The sequence below is a fragment of the Sinohyriopsis cumingii genome, chromosome 3 (genome assembly GCF_028554795.1).
Source record: "Sinohyriopsis cumingii isolate HCF-2022 chromosome 3, ASM2855479v2, whole genome shotgun sequence".
In the NCBI taxonomy this organism is placed as follows: Eukaryota; Metazoa; Mollusca; class Bivalvia; order Unionida; family Unionidae; genus Sinohyriopsis; species Sinohyriopsis cumingii.
This window is the reverse complement of record NC_142963.1, coordinates 107,602,215-107,627,780: the sequence shown is the minus strand read 5'-3', so window position 1 is coordinate 107,627,780 and position 25,566 is coordinate 107,602,215. Positions and strand designations below refer to the sequence as shown.

General features: G+C 34.7%; 1 protein-coding gene across 1 annotated transcript; it reads right to left on the bottom strand.

Annotated features, from left to right (window-relative positions):
• Positions 1-14,439: 14,439 nt before the first annotated feature.
• Positions 14,440-25,358, bottom strand: LOC149803502 (uncharacterized). Its single transcript, XM_089951424.1, has 2 exons — positions 24,483-25,358; positions 14,440-17,587 (listed from the first exon to the last, which is right to left on the bottom strand). The coding sequence occupies exons 1-2, from the start codon at positions 24,964-24,966 to the stop codon at positions 17,445-17,447; spliced, it is 627 nt and encodes a 208-aa protein (XP_089807550.1). The 5' UTR covers positions 24,967-25,358; the 3' UTR covers positions 14,440-17,444.
• Positions 25,359-25,566: the final 208 nt, after the last annotated feature.

Below are 25,566 nucleotides of genomic sequence, written 5' to 3'. Positions count from 1 at the left end.
AATCACAATTGTATTATTTCCTTTTTAAAATAATTATTTTGAGATACAAGAAAATAAAATATCCGAACTTTAAAAAATGGCAGACCCACCCCCGGGAAATTAAATGATCATTATATATACTAGATGCATTTGCTGTGTGTATGGTAATTGTTGCATAAGTTACAATCTAATACTGTAACTGAAGTGGGTTACTCAATAGCTAATACCCTGTGAATGACATTGTGTTGACATTTTGAGATTTCGTTAATAAAAATAAGGAGTGTTGACAACGAAGACTACACTTCATTAGCTACACTACTGATATAACAGGCAGGGAAACTTTGAGCGTGATGCCTGCCCCAGGCAAGATATTTATCAGAGGCCCAGTAAACATATAACACACTTATGCAGTAAACTAGTGTGGACTTAAGAAATCACGTACATTTCAAACAGAAAACAACTTCCATAAAGACTCGCAATCTGAAAAAGGAATATGGATAGTTAACACATTAGCATACGCTAGTTAATAATTAAACAATATCATTTTTTGTATTCTTTTTGATCCAAAATATTTCGAAACGTTAGATTTCGCTCGAATTTTTTCATAACATTCCATTTGGCCACCACGTTAGCATAAGTGACACGCGTCAAATATCATAAATATAATTCTGTTTGCATGGATTTAAAACTTTCATATGTTTACTTTGACCGTGGCAAGGTGACTAGAAAATTGAAATTGCCCTCGAAAATATTTGGCTCGCACCAAACATAATATTCTAACAGGAGTAAAAACAATAAGAAAAAAACGATATATCGTAAGAAAGATGCATTATATTTATTAAAACATTAGCTTCCTTTATATCTATGTTGGCACCGTACAATCATATACCTATAGGTAATGTTTTATATATATATATATATATATATATATATATATATATATATATATATATATATATATATATATATATATATATATATATATATATATATATATATATATAATACAACAAAAAGATATGTAGATTAGAAAGAGTTCAAATGCATACATAGTTGGAAGAGTAAAAGCAGACATGTACATGTATATGGACAGAGAAAGTGATGGTAATAAAAGATTTTTGAAATAGCTAAATATTTCAGAGAGAGAGAGAGAGAATAAAGCAAGATTTTGTAACTCAAGGCTTTGTGAACAGTTATGTGATTCATTTATAAAACAATTACCTCAGTGTTACCTTTAAATCAGCGACATGCATCAAGATATTTGAGAATCGGACATTTGGGAATGATTCGAAAACACTTGTTTTTGTTCATTTTATTGTTTGTGAAGCAGTATCTATGGAGTCTCCACCAATTATTATGCAAAAAACGCCGCCATCATGTGTTAAAATTTCCTAAAATAAATTATTCTTTGAACGAAATCCCGCTGTTAGTTAATCATTAGAGACAAGTGCCTTTCATTTCCAACCACACAACTGTCTAATAAATTTCACGAGATGTAATGTTAGCATTTAACACCTACTCGCTATAAAAATGGCGACTTGCATAAAAACAATATTTTAAAATCTCTGATAAACTGCCCATGGCTAACTGAAAGTCGGCGAATGCCTGATACATACTAATGTTACAAGTTCAATGTAACAGGTTCGTTAAAATATACATATTTATTCCTTTTTTTAATTCTTTAAATAGTATATGTTCTTATTATTGCGCTTTGTGTGTGAGAAAACGGGAGACTGACATTGACAGTGACTACAAGATGGAAACGACACATACAATAGATGAGAAACGCTATAACCAGGTATGCAGAAGAAGAATGTGCTACATAGAAATGCTAAATAAAGGTGTTGATATATGTATTATGGCGAAATCGCGTACTGTAAAACTTACAGAACATAATTAATTTGGAACTGAACACAACTCCTTGTCGGTAAATTAACTCACATAGGATTACTGTATTTTACCCGGATACCACGTTCATTAAAATATCTGATAACTTGTATCTCTCTCAATTTATGGACTTGCCTTCTTCTCCGAGTTTGCTTGATCCAAACCGAAACTGAGCTTGTCCCAGGAATCGTGAAACTGGATTTGTAAATCCCTGATATATAATATTCAAAATTATTTTGTGACAATTACAACTATTGTGCAGAATAAATAATAATAACATTTGACTGAAATTTGCAATGAATAACAAAAATATATTGTTAATATCATTAAATTCGTAAATATGATTAATTGGGAATTTCCGTACATTCCTTATTGGTGGAAACTACATGCTTACCAGTACAGCCAAAAACTACCGTGATTGGTATCACCGAAAAAAACCCCCAAAAACAAAAAACCACGCTGAACCAAATCCTTAAAATATACGATCTTTATGCATACACTTAGTATCCGGAAACAATCGATAACTCATACGTTATACAGGAACAGATGGCACTGGGTCCAACATTCTTCAACTCTGCAATCACATATCAGAAGCTAGACATAGCCCATATAATCAGCCTTGAACATCAATACGGCGATTTTTTCGTCAGCATATTATAGATTGGTGTTAGAGATTTTCTTATGACTTTATACCCTCATTTTCGCAATATGAAAGGAAAACTGTCCGTATTGTTCATTTGTAATTATAATTTATTTTGGTATTTCTATTTAGATACTTATTTCAGAGGCTTGCATAGAGAGCCAGGAGAGATCCAGTATACACATTCCTCTGTAACTTGGCTTAAAAATTTCACTTTCACATGGTTTGGTTCTTCTACCTGACCTTTGTTGAATATTTCACATTTTTTGAATGTCGGTTTCTCCTAAGTTTCAGTAGTGCGTTAATGGAGGTTTTGAATTTTTATTACCTTTTTTTTAGCAACGAGAAAGAATGATTTGCTTCACTTTTATCTGTTTGAGGGACTATGCTTGACTGTATTTGTTGTCGTGGTTGTTGTTCCATATCTCAGTCTTTAGTTCAGTATGCCTTCCTAATCCAGCATAAGGTATTGATGGGAAACACATCCACAGAACTGACATTAGGTAATGTTAAATACAGTTGGTTATTCATAGTTGGATGGTTCTAGTTTCCGATGAATCACATGATGTTAAAGCAGAATAATTTTCCAAATGTTCCAAGAGAAGGCTGCTGTTGTGACTGGAAGATTGTTGTTCTGACTGGCATTGGAGACGAATATATCTTTTTGTTACTGTCGATAGTATATTTCAAGGAAGGACTGATTATTGTTTCCTTGCTGTAAAGGCACTTTTGCAATGGCTGCTCCGATGACACAACACACAACAATTATTTGCCAGAAAATGACGATTTAAATTTTTCGGACAGGTTCTCCACACTACACGACAATGATTTTTTTTCTAGTTCCTGAAAAGAGGAACTCTGAGAAGAGGAATTAGCTGCTGTAGTTAAAAGCATGGTGGTCAGTTCTATTTTTTGTTTGTATAGTTGACGATTTGCAAAGCGGCAATCTAAGAATCGAAACTACATTGATATCCTTTTCAACGAACTTTCACTTCCTGAAGTTAATGTTCGCCTACATTACGTGTTCTTCTATCGAGAATGCTTTTGATATTGTATACATCGTTTCCTTTTTCGGTCACTCGTGCTGTAATCCAGACAAGTAGAAAATTCATTTTAACACTTCTTCGTTCATTTCGTCCAATTTATAGACAGGTGAATGACGTCCACGCACATCCAGTTATATAAAACAAACCCATCGTCCAATTAGGTAAATAGCCTTTGTCAAATGTGCGCTTGGTTTGTCGAATGCGAACACAATCCCCGGTCGTGAGCATTTCTTTCATTTTTCTGGTTGGTGACCTTCCAAACAATCAAACACCATCACTTCCTTTTCAAGTGTCCCTTTTTCTGGTGCGCATCCGATGCTACGAAGGTACGATTGATTGTAAGCTTTGGCTAGAACTGGAAACACGTCGATGCATTTAAGTGTATAGTGATGTTGAAAATTTTCCATGTATTTCTTTTCAAAATATTTCCACATGCATTCTTTCAAAGTACTTTGGAAACGTCCGAGAACACTAGTTTTGTTTCAGGATTTTTTTGTGATGAAAATATTAGTGTCTTTTTCTCCATTCTTCTGAAAAACGTGGTTCAGAAATGTGGTGCCTTTGTCTGTTTGCCAGCGTAGAGAATGGTGAAAGTTTTGTTTCAAAACCAGTTTCAGTGCTCGGACTAACTCTTTGTTTTAAAAGTGAAAGAAACTATCCATGCTTATTTTGAAAACACGTCAGTGACAAAGAACAAATAATTGTAACCGCGTTTGAACGCCACCAAGTAAGAAACATCTGCTATGTCTGCTTGACATTGATGATAGCTTCCTGCTACTTTGGTTTGATTTCTGGAAAGTGTTCGCCAAATCGGTTTGTGTAAAGCATACGTAGATTGTTATTGTACCCATTGTTGCTGATACTGCAAACGTAAACGTTTGGGTCTGGCTTTAACATCACGATACAGTTTTTGTGTGACCAACAGCACGAGAATGGTTAGTAATGCTGGCAAAAACGGGTATCCATGATAGAGCTGTTTTTGTTGCTGCTTCTCAGCAGATCACCCGCTATTCGATACTGCTTTTAGGTTGTTCACGTGGTATTGGTTTGGATTGCGACGATGCTTGCCGCGTCCGAAGAACAATGGGAGTAGGAGTAGTCATAGGTTGTTTGGTTACTTTTTTCTTGATTTCTTTTGGTACTTCTCTATGCCCTTCTTTCTCTTTCATATTCTGAAGAAGTTCTCGAAAACATTGTTCCAAGCATTAATTCGTCGACTTGATTTTGTTAATTTGATGAGAATGTGGAATCCGTTTTTCAGTCTGCTCGCTGCGCTGATTAGTATCATTAGCTCGTAAGGTTCTTCACCTACTTCGTATTTTTTAAAATATAATTAACTTAGCTTTTTCTTATTCTTTGTATTTTTTGTCTGTCTGGTGTCTTTAACAAGTTATTGCTTGTTTTAACTGCTATTCAAAAGATCCTATTTGCAAGATGTGAAAAATACAATAAAAAGTACACGAAATTGCTATTTGACCATATTCTCGTAATAACCATTAGGATGTATGACACAATTTTTGCAGTAACGTTTATTAGCAGTTGCAAAATTTGCAACAAGCAACGAAAATATTACTCACATGCTGAATCAATAACTCTACAGTTGTGACATACAGTTATTGACGATATACAGATTTTGAGGGAAATCTTTCATACCCAAAGCGAACTGTACTGAAGCAATTTTTTAAAAAAAGCATGGTGTATTTCTCACATGCTTTTGATTTTTTAGAGACCACAATGATTGTAGTGCTCAGTGAACTACAATTTTCTTACAGAGTTTAAATCTTAACGGAGGAAACAGGTAAGACTTATCATAATAGAGCATTTAACCACGTGCATATTTCGTATTCTGGGCGTTGTCTTTGCATCTTCAACGTATACAATTTTCTTACAGAGTTTAAATCTTAACGGAGGAAACAGGTAAGTCTTACCATAATAGAGCATTTAACCACGTGCATATTTCGTATTCTGGGCGTTGTCTTTGCATCTTCAACGTATACAATTTTCTTACAGAGTTTAAATCTTAACGGAGGAAACAGGTAAGACTTATCATAATAGAGCATTTAACCACGTGCATATTTCGTATTCTGGGCGTTGTCTTTGCATCTTCAACGTATACAAGTTGATACATATTACACCGTTGCTCAAGTCCGAGGTTTATTATCTTGGTTGGAACTAAATGTGGCGTCGACTAATACTGGTTTAATTTTGGTTCCCAACATTAACATATTATCGCTTAACACAAATTACTAAAACAAATATGCTTTATTTTTTCACCGAAAACAAACTCTGATATTAAACTGGGGATGTATATCTCATCTCTCCACTAATAAAGTAGTTGCCGGTTTATGGGACTGATACTTTCGAAATCCAAGAAAGATATCCAGCAAAATCGAAGGTTATATAGAATACATACATATAGCATAAATCCTAATACACTGGTATACTATTCTCGCACTGAATATAAAATTTCACGAACGAAACATCTGCGACAATGTGCCAGATTTCACAATGGCTGCTGCGTTACCGCCAACAATATGGATATCATTAGCCAAATCATGCTTACATTCTAAATCAACAAGTGTCATACAAACAAATTTTATTAGAAACAATTGAAAATGTAAACTGGAGGTAATCTGAATATTAACATATCATTTCGTTTGTCTTCGAAAACAATTTCCAAATGAGAAAACGGAGGTGTGGTGCAATTTCGAATTGCCCGCTTTTGGGACTTTTCTACAAAACAGACAAAGCTGCACATACGCAAATGTTAGGTTTTGTACCGTGGAAGGGAGGTAACTTTGACATACTCGGTACTTATTTATTCCTATAATAGTGAAACTTATACTGACACCAAACAAGCTCAATCAAAGAATAAGGTTCACAATAAAAACATCATATCATTTTTACAATATGTAGGACACAAGAAAGCCAAACTTAAAATGCAACACATCTCTATTTCTCAATAAGAACATGATGGGAATAGATCCCTCCAATCTTGATTACGTGAATAAATAATTAAAATAAATCAAAATCTGGCGCGGAGCTTGCATACCCAGCATTATGTTATGCTATGATATATCCATCTTTTCCCTTTTGTGTTTGTCCGATTATTAATGAAATTTTATTTTGGAAATAGTATAATCATGTGGTGAAATCATATGAAATCAGCATATACGAGATCTTAACACAGCATGGAACTCTGCAGGATTATGTTCCTCTGCATCTTAAGACGTATGTTGCAGAATGAACTCGTCTGAATTATTTACATAAGCAGTCTTCATTTGGCACTGTGTACAATCATCGTCGGTATCAAGCGTGATGTTTTGTTCTCTGCATCTAGTACTATGACAAGAACCTTAAATGTTTTTGGATATCAATGTCTCTTGTATGTTATTCGCGTTCTGACTTACTGTAACGTACAAGCATATTGTGTGTTACTTTCTTTGGTAAGGGTCATATAGTAGACAACACATTAAATAGCTGTTTTTGTCCATTGCGGGTTTGCACTTTGGGATAATGCCATTCGCTTAAATAAACATGTTATTGTGGCATTTTAACCTTGGCCGCCTGATACACCAGAAAGGACCTGCCAGAGGGAACCAGGTATAGCGCTCCACACTTGATCTACAGTCACATGTAGTACCGTCTACTCTGCTGTTACTTACTGTAGCAGACATAGCCTAACCACATAACTGACTGAAGCAATTTTAAAACTGAACTTGTTATTACATGTTAAAGTGGGTGGGTGAGGTTTTATATTTTTTATTTTTGTGTGTGCAAAATTACATGCATAACTGCCATGTATTTATATTGTCAAACCTGGACAACTGAGGTAATTGTTTCCAAAACGAACATAATTATTGTTTAAAGACCTAAAATTACTGACATGATAAAATTTAACCTTTAATCTTGAGAAAGAAAAAAATTGTTCAGATTTTAAAGTAGTCTTGGTAAAACCTTTCCTCAGATATTAACTCCAAACAATGTTAAACCGTGTTGAACAAGTCAGAAAAGGTATGTTTAGTTTGCAAGAAAGCTAGGCAATAATCCTTTCCTATTGGCATTCAATTGCATTTGATTCATTTGTACAAACTAATTTGTTGTGCGATTCTGAAGTTTTTGGGGCTTTGCAAAGTATCATAGTATTGAACCGTATTGTTTGTTAAGTTTTTTTTAAATCATGATGTGTTATGTGTTATTGTAATTTGTCCAAAATCAAGTTCATTGTGTACATGACTAGGGTCAATCATTTTAATGGACAATGTAATATATGGCTAAAAAAATTTCTATGAGTGTGGATTAAATATTTAGATCATTATTAATATTGGAAATCCTCATAAAAGAACCTGTTGTATCGGATGTTTGTCGCATTCTTCATTATCATTTTTAGAAACAAATTTTGTCTTGTTGACAACCCAGAATGTTTTAGAATGGAAAATTCCAATAAGTGAAGGGCCGTCCAGGTGGTTTAGTGGTTAAAGTGTCCGCCTTATAAAGACTTATAAAAAAAATGTTACTCACTTGGAGCTCAGCATTAAGAGGTTAGTGTTAGGACCAGTCGGCCTGTTGGACAATGTGACTGGGTGGGACATCATGCTACATGTCTGCGGCACGACGTCACTATAAACTGCCACACTGCAGACATCGTAGCGATATGACCGAAAGATTGTTAAAGTTACGTTAAAAATCCAAATCACACACACACACACACACACACACAAACCATTAAGTGACAGGGTATTTCCAGAAAATGGATAAACTTCGATAACATTATATATAATGTAAATGTTATCGAAGTTTATCCATTTTCTGGAAATACCCTGTAACTTAATGGTGTGTGTGTATGTGTGTGTGTGTGTGTGTGTGTGTGTGTGTGATTTACATACATGTGTGTGTGTGTGTGATTTACATACATACATACATACATATATATATATATATATATATATATATATATATATATATATATATATATATATATATATATATATATATATATATATATATATATATATATACAAATATACAAACTAACGCAGGCACACTCGGTTCGGCCGGTTCGGTTTGTTCTTGGGAAAGACACTTAGTTCCAATATCTTCGATACGATATAGCACACAATGCGTTGAAAAAGTAGTTACAATCACACCAATCGTGTAAGGTCGAAAGTTAAATAACAATGTTATTTAACATGGCACGATATTAATTGTGTCTGAAAAAAAAACATTTGCTGTGAAAGCATAACAATTTATGATAATACACATTGATAATAAACACTATAACACTATAATCGAAAGATGCTAAATGATGAAACTGATTGCGAAGCGGCATTTGTGATGCTCTTGATAAGCTAGCGGCGCTACGTTCGGTTGTTGTTACGGTCACAGAAATGGCTTTACTGCCGGAGTATTATTCACGGAGAGTAATTACGAAATTATCTATTGAATCTGCCCATTTGAATTATTTCTCGAAACTACAGAAGAAAATAAATTATTGGATATATCGAAATCTGAAGAAAAAAAGTTTGAAAAGTGCATGATTTCACTCCTGATTCTGAATCAAAGAAGCAGTCTCTCGATTCAAGACACAAATAGACAAGAAGAAAAAAAGAAAGAAAAAACCCCAATTTCTATCAACTATTAGGCAAAGATGTTTTATAGCATGTTTGTCTCTGTTTTAGGTAAATTTATCATGCTTCCAATATGACTAAAATCAGCTCTCCACGCTATCTTACGTGAAGATCTCACGCCAACCGCTTAGGGGTCATGTTCTAGTGACATATGTTATTACCATAATCGCTAATTTTATCAGCCAATCAGATTAAGTCTTACATCTTGCGTTTGGGACATTGAGCAGTATGGCTGAGGAGCATTAATTTGTGTCGAACGATTTGATTCACTTTCAGATTTTTGAAAGCTGCATTTTTATTAGCTAATTCAAAGGTCACAACAGAAATATGACCTCTAAGCGGTCGCTGTCAGATCTTCATGTGGAATCAGATCATACTTATTAGTTCGGGTTCAGTACCCACGAATGTAGTCTAGATCCATTTTTGGAGCATTTTATCCTGTCTCATTTTGGTGGTGATACAAGAGTTAGATTTATGCATTCTTGATATAGATCTAAAGGTAATTGTTTATTCTTTAGTGTGGCTGTCTGTGTATATTTCGGCGACAGTGCACAGTGAGTAATAAGGCATTGTTGATTATCCGGAAGTCCATTGCACATTGATTTGTTTAAAGTTCAGCCTCTCAAATACATACTGGTGAACCTATGACAAGAAATTCGCTGTGAAGTCATCTTTGAAGGTTAATTTAGATTAACATATGATTTGTATTGATTTGGACACAGTGGAAAGTTCTGTAATGATAAACAAATGCAGAGACTAATAGGAAAAATGGATTGTGATATGAGTCCACGTAGGACAGAGGAATCTGATTTTAATCAGATTGATCCTGCCTCATACTTAGATCGCACGTATTTTCTAGGAACAATAACACCAATAACATTAAAATGAAGGCAAGTATTTGTTGTCTCCCATCGCATATTTGTTTTGTTTATTTTTCTAATGTTTAGAGAAGTAATTGCTGACGAATCGTTACCGATTTACAGTCGAAACTAATATTACGTCATATGGTTATCGTGTGCGGGGTTTCTGGCCTATGACAGGAAAGATGATGATAAAACTACACGTGCTATTTAAAATGCCTTTTGGATGGACCAGCATTTACTGATTTACTGACCACACATGGTAGGCTGAAGAAGAAAGGGTATACAAACATAGAATTTAAATCCTGTACAAATATAAATAAGTTGCCTATCTAAAATACCTACCACCCCATGATCCCATTATAAATAAAATAAAACCTCTACCCCTTCACAATGTCAATGCCCTCCACTACCCTTCTTTTTTAAAAATCAAAAGTACCATCCTCCTTACTATTATCATACCACCTATCATTTGACCTGTGGAGTGAAAGGGAAAAGTAGGCCGCCATTTTTTTAATTATAGGACAAAGATATAAATCAACATTACGTATTATGTCTATGGATTTCTGTTGACAAGAAGGAATCCTATGTTATAAATGTTCATAGGTTTATAAAGGTTATATGTAGTTCAATGGGGTAGGTACAAACTTTTGCTATCCTACAATGTACAATTTCCACTGGTAGCCAGTTGTGTTCTTTTTTAGCAGGCTTGTAGTTTGTTTGTTTGTTTTCTTTTCTTTTTTAATTGTTTTTTTTTTGTTGTTGTTGTTTTGTTTTGTTTCATTTAACAGTTTCAGAAAACCTGCCTCTAACCTTGGCTGACGATGTACCCGTGTGTCAAAACTTACATTAGTACTATTCTGTATGTCCTACTATTGTCCCATTGATCTTATATATTCAGCTTCTGCAAGGCGTAGAGTAAAAAACATTAACTCCAACCATCTTTGAATACGATCTAAAAGCATAGAGTCATATTCACTTGTAATAATGTTAAATATTTTAACAACATTGTAGGATAATTTTGCTGTCTTTTTTCTCTCTAAATCTTGTGATTTTCTCCGCATTATGACTCGCAGTAGAAATTATTAATTATGGAGAGAGAGAGAGAGAGAGAGATTCCAACATAGAGTAGGTCGGTGTGAGAGACATTATACAATGTGTGTGTGTGTGTGTGTGTGTGTGTGTGTTAAATACAGAGAGATATGTACATTGTAAAATATGTATGAATATATTAATCATACTTTTTTAATAAATCAAATCAACACATATACACATTTTTTGTTTGGGGGATATTATAAATAATTACAACGAAATCCCCCACCCACCCGTCAAAGAAATCCACAGGAATATATTTGTTTGGTTTTGTTTCGTTTGTTTTCTTCTTGATGAAATAGTCATACATTTGCCTCAAATAATCTGCAGGTCAATCACAAATTTTAGTCATTAACACATACACGTCATTTCAAAGTATAGCTTTGTGGAGTCAGATCCCCTTACAATCACACATGACGGAATCGTATCAACACTGTCATCGTTCGTTGTCAAGCATAAATCTAACGTTTTAGCAGCAATCCACTACTTACTGCGATTCCGTTCGGATTTTCATCAGACTGGCATATTTTTCATTCGTCCAATTCTTTAAAATTTATGCTTTGCCAGTAGTTAGCCTTCTTTTGGCAAACTGACAGCAACTTCGACTTACGAGAACATCTCGATCGACGACTGGATAGCATATAAGATTGATTAATTTCTTGAGGTATTACCAATTGTTTGGTAACTAATCGGGTCGCATATTTTCATTTTTTTTTTCTCTCCAAAACTTGCGTTTATACCCGTTAGATTCAGCACAAGCAGTGGAAAATATTATGAAGGAAATCGTTTTTTGAAAGCAGAAATATTTTGTTAAATGTATTCAAACTAACGAATTTGGAAGTTACTGTAATGTAAAAATTGTATGTTCTTCTTATGTTATGTGTTTAGGCTCGAACAAACAGTAACACACGAAAGAATGAAAACAGCAAGCTTTGAAAAAAATATATCAATTTATTTTCCTGAATAATTCTGTAAAAGTGAAAACATATGAACTTACGGTTTTAAGAATTAAATCCAAAAATAATCCAAGAATAATCCACGAATAAAATTTTAGGAGTCCTAATAATAAAATGTCCTAATGATTTTAAAGTCGAGTCTCGACGAAGAATCCAAGATGGAAGACGCTGACGTATGATGTAATATGTAGTGTTGAAATCTACAGTTCCTAGTAGAAACAAGAAATATCACTCCAGTTTTGGAAATCTGAATAATTTTTTTTTAATAAGAACTGTCTTTCATTAAGAATCTCACATGAGCACACGTATTTTCCAGGAAAAACGAATTAAGCCTTTTGAATCCGTGTAATTTGAAATAACTTCAAACAGCACAACATACACCTTCCAACGTAAATAAAAAGTCCAGCTAATACTGAGAATCTCTCTGCAAAACAAAGGTTATATCGTATTTGAAAACGCAAAAAAGGGGTCGCGTGATCATGTTCCAGAACCTCGTCGAAATTATGTACTTGTTAAAGATCACGTATAGCCCTGACGAAAACCAATCATTTTACTCTAAGAAATAAAATTTTAAAAAATTATTTACATCTTAAACACATGACCTCGACAACAACCTATCATTTTAAAATAAAAATAGAACTTATTTACGTGGTTGCTATTAATTTTGAATCGAGGTCAGGATCTAGATCAACACCTGGTGTTTACAAAACGAACAGTCAAGGTCAAACTACTTTCTGGAAAAAATATCATCTCTAGTGAATAAATTTACATTACAATAGCATGTAATGAAAAATATTTTTAAAAAAAACCCTGACAAACAAACAGTTAAAATGAAATAAATATATAATAAATCAGATATAATTAAATCAAATATACATAACAGTCCCTAGGTCTTTTTTTTATAAAAAAAAAAGATTATAACTACTGTTAATTCATTACTTGTGGCACATTAAATAGAATTTTTCGCCAAGTACATGATTGATTGTAACATTTATCACTTGGAGTTTTGAAAACGACCAAACTAAACTGTAGATTTAATATGATCAATGAAATGTCCCTTATGAAAAAACACACGACGGTTCTACATTTTGTATTCCAATTTTTTTAAACAGCAAAACCAAAGTAACATAGCCTTCCATTTTACAGAATCATTTGGATCTGTTAAATTGTAAGTGGAAAAAGCAATTAAGCCAGAGAAAAACATAGGTATAGAGGGGTATATTAATTTTTTCCCGGTCGAAAAAATGAAATGGTTCTTGGCGTTTCACTTGAATTTGTAGTCTTTCTAAATACAGTCTCACAGTTCAGGAGGTATTCTCTCCTCTTCTAAAGTCCCACCAACGGAAGGTATCGACATCACAGAAACCATCCGGAATTTTCAAGGAACGCTTTATCTTTATACTCCCATTCGTGAAGTTTGACACCATAATTCAGACAGAATTCTGGGTTTTAAAATAATCTCCCTCACGATATTAGACATTCAAGTTTTTCTACCGAGGGGGAAAGTCTGAGGGGCTCCGAGATCAGCAGAGAGTACTCTTCTTGTTAAATACATTTTTAAAGGATCGGGGGGGGGGGGGGGCTGTAAATTTTAGAGAGCCATAACTAGAGAAGAGACAGACGAAATTCTGATGATAAGCGAGCGAGGGTTCGGGAAAGCAAGGAAAGAAAATAGTTCCATACCATTATTGCATAGTAGAGAAAGAAGACAGTCTGCAACCAAGAGGTTGATGACCCGTAGAGGCTAGTAAAGAGAGAGAGGTGGGGAGTACATACCGGCAGTCAGAGTTCGATCAGTTAACTCGATCATAAGATGACATTTTTTCTATCAGTACTACAGAACAGCTAATTGAACTTTGCATAATTTTGTAACTCTGTTTCTGAGAGAAAGTGAATCATTCACATGTCATGTTCGATTTCATTTTGATCATGTAATTGATTAAAACTGTATTTTACATACAAGGGCTCGTGTTATTCTATTATATATATCTCGGCTCAAATATCTGTTATTCCAACCCATTATTTTCATGTTTTATTTTATTGTTTACTCGACCCGTGGTCGATCATCTCCAAGATAACGATAACCAAAAACCATAAGAAGTGGGGAAAATCACATTTCTCCACCACCTTCATCAAAGGGTTACATGTGGTCCAGTATGGCTTTTGAAAAATTGGCCGTCCTTTTGGCGCAGGTGAAATAAAAAGTAAAAACTGATCACTATTTTGTTTAGCAGAAATATCTGAGTAAGAATTCTCAGACCGGTAGAAAACAAATGATTATTGGTAACTTCTTTCCAAGCCTATACAAAAGGACTAAGTTACTAGTAATTAAATTATTGAAGAAAATACGTATTCACACAAAGTGATCTTTATTATTCATGGGCTGATACATGTACATGTATGTTGACACTTTCATCAGATTTTTTTCCCTTCATGATAACATGTATTTATACAGATGTTCGTTGTTTGTTGAAAACCCTATTACCGTCACATACGTGTTCTGACTATAATAATACAGTATAAATTGTTTACTATATGTATGTCCAACATCGTCGACGTGGGCAAGTACATAAACATTTTGAAAAACTAAACGAATTTGGATATAATGTTTCGTTCTCAATTACATTGTTCGAAAATCTTCGCCCTCTCTGAATCATTATAAACCATCTCTACTATATTGTTAATGCAGAAGTAAAGAAAAATAAGCACAATATACAATTTAATCAGTTGTGACAATTACAGAGAATGTGTGTTCTGATAGAATGGCATGATTAATAGTGTCATGGTGTACTCTAAGTCTGTTTAGACAACATACTATTAAATAGTACAACATACTATTCCAATAGTACAACATACTATTCCAATAGTTCAAGTTTTTATATCACTGTTTGCAGCTGAAAGACTTTGGGAGAAAATAAGTGCTTGCCACAGAAAGTTCGCCACAAGCTTGATTTGACAACAAAGTTTCAATATCATAGTGAAAGACAAACATCTTCAAAATTACTAATTGAAATAAATCCTCTTGCAAATACTGTATGTCCATTTTATTTTCTACACACCGAAAACGAAAAAACGAAGGAAATATCACATCATAATAGCAACGAATAGAATACAACTAGACAAGGGGGGGGGAGTCTAGATAGTTCAAGCACGATTAGCACTGGCTAAGTTAAGTAGAATAACAAGCAAAATCAAATTATTTATTTTAATTGCTTTACAAGCGGATTCGAAGATTCATATTCGTGTGATTGTTGTTTGAATTATCGAATCTTTACTGTAACAGACTTTGCACATTTGTAAGCATGCAGATAATTACAAAATTAAAACACTGGCTAGACATGTCTGATTATGTGCATAAATAAATCTTTGAACACGTAACAAAAAGTTTCTGACATACGTGTTTGAAATAAATAAGAAAAATGTAAAGGTACAAAACTTGTAACATTTTAAAATATCTGACCTCTGACATACACATATGGGAGAAACCATGAAAGTTAAATGTGATTTCACTCGGTAAAGACATGGCTGATAAGTTTTCCAATTTTTTTCACCTTCCCCGTTTCTTCTTAAACACAGAAAGATGTTATCGAAATCTAGAGAAGAGAACATGGTGATGGCATGTTAAGACTTCCACTCATGTTAATACGCCTCTTATAAAGGATTCTCTCCGATTGAATTCAATTATATTTTTTAGCGCAGATATTTTAACATGTTTGACAAAGAGTACAATATTTAAGAAACAACCTCATCTGAGTTAACTGAAAGCTTTCTTCCGATTTATATATTATACGTTTGATAAATATCAATCGAAGTTAAGTCTGCGCCATCTTCGCTAGCGAAGGTTCCGATATAATAATCCTATCTACTTGTATAAATACCTTTCACTCAAATACACCTCTAATGGCTTTCCTCTGGTATACAGTCATACTTTCGATGTTAAACTTACAAAGTATCCTTTTTATGTCAATTGCCTTCACATTTTTGAACCTATGTACAATGCACCGCTATTACACGCTATTGGTTAGTTGGCATTATATATAAGGGGAGGCAACTCATGAAATCCAATTGATGTCACTAGGACAAAGCATTAAAATATCTGTTGGATCCACCAAGGTGTAGATAGGGTTATCATAGCGGAAACTAGGCTAGCGAAGTTGAGTCTGCGTTTGTATTAGACACTGATAAATGAGTGAAAATCATGCAAGGAACCATTTGAGGTCAATGTCACAAAGAATTTTTGACTATGAGGAATTATTGGTCCTCCTTGACGTCAAGATCACACATTGTAACTTCAAGGAAGTACAAAGATTTTCATCATTGCAAGCCACGAACGATAATCCGAGTAATGATATCTTACACATTAATAAAAGTGAGAGGCCAGAGGAGAGGAATCAGAGTGGTCTAAAGCGTTTGCCTTTACCAGTCACTGCCATCTCACCTCTGTCCGCGTGGAGTCTCGGGCTCGGCCACAGTAGGTATATGAGAAAACATGCCTGAAACTTCGCGTGGGTCAGTGGTTCTTCTCGGGATTTCCCAGGGTTATTCCTCCACCAGAAATACTGACCGCCATGTATAGCCTACCTTGTGCTAAAACATGACGTTAAGCCCAAAATAGGGTTGCCAGACGTCCCACAGTATGTGTGATAAGATCCGCAGTTGGACCCAAAATCCTGCGTCCCGCTTTAAAGCCGAAATATCCGGTTAATAAATCTTTCGGAAGCAAATATTTTTCGTAATGAAACAATTTTCGTTTCCAGTACCAATACAAGTGATTTTTTCGTCCTATCTGAAGTCCAAAGATGGGGCACAATTTTTTTAAAAGATTTGAAAAATATGAATAATTATTTTAATATGGTTCGATGAATAAAAGGTCTCCTCTCTCTCTAAAAATCAAATCATATCAAATCAACTAAAAAAATATTGTTTGTCCCTAATATGTCAACCCTAACCCAAAACGATGAAGACAACAACACAAACATCAATAAAAGTGCCCGTTTTATCAATCGATAAGTGACTGATTGGTAGCGAAACTTTGATTGGCTCATTCAAACATCATAAAATGTTGTGCTGAATCACAGAGGAGAGAATTTTTATCGCAATCGATTTGATAGGTTAGTCAAGTGTATGTATATTCGTGACAACGAGGAAATCTCCGTACAAGCGGCCACGGATAATAAAGGGGCGTGGCTTTTTATCGCTCGTGCCTTGCGACCATACAAGATTCTCTTCAACGCAGAATCTTTTCTTCCATTCACCAAATTATATCACTACTGTTTATGCGAAAGTTCTTCAGTGGCGTAGAAAGAAAATTAAAAGGTCTTCTCCATGAAGAATGACAACATGCTAACAGACAACTGTCATCCTATGGAATATATTAGCGATATGACCAAAATAATCACCACTGTGCATGAAATGCCAATTATGGATATAATTTTCACAGCTTTTCCGAGTTTCCTTGAGTTTTCCATGTTGTGCCGGAGGTACTCTCTATCCGCTTGCACTGTAAATGGGAAGAAAACAAAATACATTCACAAACGTTATACAATAACGAAATGATGGCTTTGATCGGTAACCTGAAACTAATGTAATAACTCATAAATTAAACGGTAATCCAATAAATGTCATTGCAAGCCAATCTAGTTATCCTTATTCTATGCAAGCTAATATAGGTAGGTCTATGTTTACAATGCGTTTTCTCAGAGTTAGTTAATACCAACGGATTTGTACTGTTCTGAGACTTAAGCAAGGGGCTACTTTGAGGCTCTTACGGCTACTAAGATAACGATATTTCATATCCAATTATGTCTTGCTGTCTATGAAGATATACTTGCCCATTTCCGTCCTAATTAACTATTTGTCTTAAGATGGAGAATTACATCACTCAGATTTAAAGTATCTCTGTCCCGCATTAGGGGTCTTACTTAGCGTCATTTCCTATTTATACAAATAATTAAACTGTTTGGCCATACCCTATGCAAAGACAATCATTGCCCATGCAGTTCTTGCAGCTGATAGTAAGTGTACCGTATCCACCTTACTCTAACACAAGGCGGTCTAACATCTTCAACGCTGTGGTACTACATGAACTAAAAAATATAAAATGCATGGGCCATGTATGACATACATTATAGTAATTCAACTATAATTATAGAACTGACCTTTGTACGAGCGCGGGCCACACACACACACCCACACACAAAACAAAAAAAAAGGACCCGCGGGCCATTAGTTGGACCAATTTGCTCTAACACACTGCATCATCGGGCATAAAGTCGTTTATAAATTAAAATAGGAGAATTGTAATGACCCGATTTCGGAACCAGATATATCTTGTCTATGTTAATGTTCACTTTGCTCAAGTTTAAGCCAAATATATACTCGTATATAATATACATATCATTGCACTTAAAATTAAGCTCCCAGTACATGAATTGCTCCCAGTAAATTGTTCTTGATCTGTAACTGTTGAGTATTTTTAGTATTGGACTTTAGAATAAAGTGATTGCTATTATAGCGATTGAGAGATACGAAGTGTCCGTAACTAACACATTTCCCGGTATCAAGTCATCATCTGCGTGTATGTATTATGCATTATTGTATACAGTTATAAGTTCGTTTTGTTGTTTTACTGTAGCATATTTATTGCAATACAGATGGCTAATAAAGTAATGCAATCCAGTTTGTCTCGATGAGAATGTAGTTTCTATTACCAGGTACAAAACAAATGCCTTCAACGATTTTATCATATGACTTAGTCTCCAAATTGTCTCTTTGCAATCAGTGTTGCCATTTACACGTGAAAATTATAACAAGTTGACGTAATATGATTGGGATTGGGTACAAGTTCTAACAACTTAAATTAATCCTCTCCCTACATAATACAATTATTATAACATCTTCAACATGACAACAATTACTAATATAATGACAAATGATTTGGGGGGGGGGGGCACAATGACAGTAATCATGATTTAAGTAAGTTGAAATTGTCCGGTAAACATGTTACTGGATTCTACATGTTTCATTTGCATCGCCTGTTCCCCCAAAGCAGTACATCTAAATTAACAGTTGCATATGACACCAAGAGAAATTCTTTCATCAGCTCAGTTCGTTGTTTTCTATACTTGGGACTGAACACGAAGAAATGCACATTTGTCTATCCATTTGTTTTTCCTTTTTCGATTAAAAAGCATTGTAAGCGGTGCCCCTATTGTTTCACTGACGCCTTTAAACATGTTATGCTTTGCGCAATCAGGCTAATTGGCTTTATTAACAGAAATGGAATTAATAACATCTTTAATTTCTTTTTCAGTGGTAATAATTTCGTTTAAGGTTTAAGCATCTTTTTTTTTGAAAAATAGTGAGAGAAATATTACTATCATCAAGAGTTGAAATTGTAGTAAAATAATCACTTAATAAATTTTTCTTTTAGCTTTCATTATATGTGCAAAACGAAACATTGTTTCTTTAATCTTTCGGTGGTGGACTAGAATTTGAAAGATTTATCTACTTCAAAAGTGATTTTCTAATTTTCCTAAATGTTTTAGGTGCATTGTTTTAGAATAAAAAAGATGCGCATCAATATTTTCCATATATTGCTTGTTAGCATACTTTTTCAAGTTGTTTACTTTATTCATAATTTGTTTGAATTTATTCCGGTCGACTGGGATACCACGGGTGAGGGCAAATTTGCATTCTCTTTCCCTTCTCTTTATAATTTTTCTAAACTGGCAATCAATCCACGGGTTATCCGCTGGACGAATTGTTACATTTTACAAGGATTACACAAAGTTGAGAATTCTAATAATTTGGTTGTGAATATATCAGTTGGAACATCAACATCTCTTGGTGTAGGCAAAATATCTACCCAATTAGTTCCTATTATCAGAGTGTTTAATTGTTTAATATCAACTTTGCTGAAAATCCAAACACGGCACATATAGGCCGCTTGGAGGTGCACGTTAACACTAATTGCTTAAAAGGAGCATCATCGTGGTAAATCAATGTTTAAAAGGTCTGTGTAAACTATAGTTGTACCACTGCTTTCAAAGATTTGATCAAGCAAGGTTTTGGTGTGAAGTAACTCGTGCAGGATTTTTTTATCACATTTCCTAGACTATATCTTGCCTTTAAATTAATTAAATTGGCAGAAACAGAAGATACAAGTAAATCAGTGCTATAGGCCCCAGATTAATAATATGTTTATATGTGTCACTGACGATATCAATTGAAGCTTCAAAACTTTCCCAGAAATTGTTAGGAGATTAATTTGATCTGTACCCTTCCCCTAAGGCTAATTTATGCGAGAATAACGTAATCTTAAATACACATTAGTTCGATGTCATGACATCCAGAGTTCGAATCCTTCAGACGTTAACGAAGTAGCTTATCAGAAACGTATGTTATGGTACTACCTTTGTGACAGTCTCTGACCTGTCTAAATGATTCTGTAAAACCATTTTAATGCAGTTTTATACAATCCATACGAATGCTAGAATTTAAATGCGTTTCACAAAAGTTCAAAATTTAAAAAAATGAACTACTCTTTCCAACTAATCAAGTTTTTGTCTTGATATTTAAATGTTGTACAGAAAGTTCATTATTCATTACCCTAGTTAGGTCCCGGTTTTGTTTCAATTCCCCCACCCCAAGAGTTAGTAAGAGTGAAATCGTTAAAACGAATTGTGTATTCTTGACAAGTGGTAATACAACAATTGCATTTAATTGGTTATAAAGCGTATTTTGAGACGTATTTGTGATGTCAATTGGCATGCCTCTACCGATAACATCAAACGATTGTCGAATAACTCGACGAAGATTCGATAATGCGTTATGGAGTTATACATTACTATTAGGAATTTTATTATGTTGTAGTGTTCTCCATTGGGGGTATTCTCTGTGAAGACAAAACATGGTAAAATCATATATGAGTCTAATTGTACAACATTGTGTTACTTACATTGTGCATAGAAGAAGAAAAAAAATGAATAATAGTGCAAAAGAGATCAAGAAAACAACATGCTTGCAAGTTTCTTGTGAGTGAAAAAAATTTGCTGGTTACTTTGGCATACAACTGGGGAAACGATGGAATGATTTTACTGTTCAAACAAATACTTCATACAATGTTAAAGCTGTATACTAAATAGTTTCATTACGGATCAGCTAAATATGGAGTTCTGCTTCGAGATGAGACCATACTGTTAACTCCGTAAGACTGGACATCACCTTGCATTCCGATGATCACAAGGCTAACACAGCTGTAGAGACAGACACATTCATGCATGTATATACGCGTGCCCATATATATATATATATATATATATATATATATATATATATATATATATATATATATATATATATATATATATATATATATATATATATATTTGTGCGTACATATACACATACACATATACATGTTATTCTTAATTGTAGATATATCAGTAGTTGAACTGAATGACGTTTTTGTCAGTTGGAAATACAACATTGCTCAAACTGGGATAGCATGTGTCATCGATGTTAATCTCACTGTATGAACAAAACTAAGAGCCGATCAAAATGTGTTACGACTTGAATCGAATGGGACGCACGTGCCGATCACAGGTGATCGACGCGAGCTTGATGTTAAGAAGAAAGAAAAAAAGAATCATCTAAAGGAAAAAAGTCATATAGAGTAACAAAAATACCTTAGATTACCCCCATGACCCGTTCTGACATAGGACACTCTCTATCATAATATATAAGAGAGAAGGTACGGAAGTTCAAAATACTTCGCTCCACTCATGACCCTCGATTTCCTTCTGCATTTTCTGTCTTTAAAGGCACACGACCATACTATATGGCTTATTTTACTCCTGAGATATTGTTCTATCCATCAAACCATATTGACTTTTCTGCGTTGTACCAAACTGAAGTTACGGGCTCCAAAACGTGCGATTTTCGCGACTTTTTTCATTGTGGACAAGTCTGTGCACATGTTACAATTCTACAGTCTTAAACTAACCAACAAGTTTTAAATTACAAAGTGAAATTTTAAGAGGAACTTGAAAACTGTAAATTAAATCCCAAATAATCCTAAATGTTCTTAAAAGCATAGAATGTTTGGAATGAATATAATCATCTAGAGAGAGAGCGAGAGAGAAAAACGGGGGTACATACATGCAGATTGACAGACGGACATAAAAACAGACAGACATAGCATGCTTGCCCATAGGATGCTAACCTACTAATTTCCTCGTATCTAGTGCGATCACTCTCTTGATATTATCACTAAGTGATGGCAGGATTCCTATCGAAACCTGGAACATATTGCAGGTCATGTAACGTATGTCATCGATCTGCCCGAGTTTAATGTTCTTCTGGTGTATTTTCCATTAGAAAATATAGTACGGGTTGGGCGGCTATGAACAGCTCTTGTTTTATCTTAAGTATTGGTGACAACTATCGTCAGATTGTGTAATAAAAGCAAGACTACATATAGGTAATGTCTGGTTACACACACGTAATAGATTTTATAGTTTATGTAGCCAAATAATCAGCGAGGAACCGGTCAACATACAATTGCAACAACAAGCTTAAAGCAAACTATACATCTAATACCTGCGTTCTCTAACTATCATCAGTCTCCCGTCCCCAGCCGTCTGCCCTTTTGGACTTTTATATAAGTAGATTCATGTTTATTTTGCTTACCAATTCCTTTGGTTTGTTTTGTTAGTTGCTTCTATATAGGAAACGTACGGCCTAACAAGCATAATCACAGCAGAAGAATTAAACTAGAATCGTGCTCATAAAGCACGAATCCATAACATTGCTTGTTAAACAAAACATACTGGACGTACGGACACATACAAGGAAAAATACAAGCCCCAACTTTTGATAACTCAAATATTTTCACTCGAATACACGGCATTACTCGAAAGAATTCCCCTATCTCTGCAATCTGATTGCCAGTCTCTGTGAACAGCGTTGTCATATTTGCTACTTCGCAAAAGTGGGGTATGGTGGGACCCCAAATCTCGAACATAAAATATGTTCACGCAGCGCAACTAGTTTTTGAAGTTCTGCTGTACATTACAAGATATAAATATGATGACGAAACATGCGTATACTATACTATACGCTCTAATTCAAAAGACGTGTATTTTACATGGAAGAAAAGTTTCTTGTTATCTAATGTATATCCAAACTATTACATGGAAATGATATTTAAAATAAGCTCTTTTTTTTTCGGCTGAGAGAGAAGGGGGGGGGGTCCTGTATTATTTGACTCTTTATTAATATAATAGGGTTCTAAGAAAAAAATTATATGGAGTAACGCCTAAATAAATGTCTAAACAATACAAAATTGATGCGAAGAACAAACAAGTTAGACAAGAAAAGAAAACAATGAGCACACCTAGGCATTTGTATGCACACGAAATAGCCACAAGAAGATAAAATGGTTCACTTTTCTGACTTTTCCAGCAAAATGACTTTTGCAGTGTCAATAGTCCTCCTCATCGCTGTCAAAACTATCACCATCGTCATCGCTTTGTTGTCGTCATTATTATTATTATTATTATTATTATTATTATTGTCATATCTTAAAGTATCTTAAAATAAATTTAAGTTTTTAAAGAAGCTGTTTCACATAAAGTTTACATGAAAACATGACTGGCGCGATCGATAACATTCGGAGCAATATTGAAAATAATGAATTAATTGAGTGATCCCATAAGTACGTTTAAATTTTTATTCCCTTGTGAAAATGTGTTGATTTATGCCAACAGTCCGTTGTGTATCGAAATATTAATACAAAATATTTACAATTACAGAATATCGTGGAGTCAATACAGTTTGGATAAAACGTCTGAAAGGGTGATGAAGAAAAAGGTTAAATACTAAGGTTTGGCCTGTCACGGTGAACTGCATTATGACATAAAAGTTGGAGCTATGATTTAAACAAAATTGTAAAATTGCATTTTGTTAACCCATGAGGTACGTTTACATTTGATACTTTTGTAAAAATGTGGTGATTTAGTTATGTAAACTGAAACTACAGTTTCAACTACAGCTTCAGTGCAACGTGACGTAGGTGCCTAATCATCTTTCAATTTTAATTCTGCAAAAATGTAAACAACGTTTCTGGATGACATCCCCAATGGCCGTTCTTTGAATTTTACGAAAATATGTATATAAATTAACGGAGTTCTTTAGAAAAGAATATCTTCGTCTATAATTTATGTGTAATTATACTTATGGGAGAAAACTTACGCTCTGACTTCTATAAATAAGTCACCAATAATTAAAAGACCTCAAGCTGTGTGTCACCTTACGTGCTTTCTTCATTTGGCTCTGTAGAATTTGTAATTATCGCCGCTATGCTTATTAGGAATGTCGTTTGGTATACTTACTGGATGTGACTAAAGCGATGATCCCCAGGACCGGATTAAAGAACATTGTAGTACATATCGCAAGCCACATATAGCTCTCCGGCCGCGTTTCAAGGATCGGAGTGTCAAACTTCTCTCGGTTCAACAGCGATAGAGAATCACGTGACAAATCTGCATGACGTGTAGCGGATATCGTAACTGAGACAGTCCTAACGTTTGTCGTCGATGAACTACGTCGAGTCTTCTCAGGCATAGAGTTGGATCTTTTCTCATTCAAGGAAACAGATTTGGGCACATCCCTTATCTCCGAATGAGATTTAACGATGTCTGTTGGAGGATTTTCTTTATCCTCAATCAGTAAAGGGTTATCACTGCAGTTAACGTCACAGACATCTGAAAATACAGTTTCGAAAGTAGGTGGTTGAGACCGACAGTTGTCATTACCTTTCATGGTTCTGCTCTCGATTGTCACCCCGAAAGTTCCTAATTCCATGTCCATTTCCATTTTTGGTGTGTATCCTAGCGTCTTTAAGCTTATTTCATCACATACTGCACATATTGCGTGGGCAAACCGTGCACGTTTGGCTACATGACGTCGACGAGAGAATAATACCACATGTGCACAAAAGTTCTTCGCATCAGGATTCGATTTGTTTCAGGGTTGTTTGGGTGGGGGTATAGAATATCCTTCTAATACGAGACTTGGTTAAATCCTTACATAGTTTCTATGATATAAACCAGAATCTGTGTGTTTTCAAGAAGTTCTCACGCAGCATTCGCCAGCTCTTCACCTCTGTATTGCTTATGTCATATTGGCCAATATAATAAACGAATAGGTGCTTCTGTTTTCCATGCAACGCCTACAGCAGGTCTGATCGCAACCTGTTCTGACTGAGCAAGCAGTCCATCTGTAATGCAATGCTGCCTCATGCCACTACTTAGCAGATTCGATATATGATCAGCGCAGATATATAATCAGCGCATGTTTCATCAGAGAGTTGATTAACAAGAGTTATTGTAGGCTGTCGGTCGTATGACCACGAGTGCGTTATTGGTAACCGCCGTATTTACTCGCCCTGAAAACTATCATGTGTGGAAATTTATT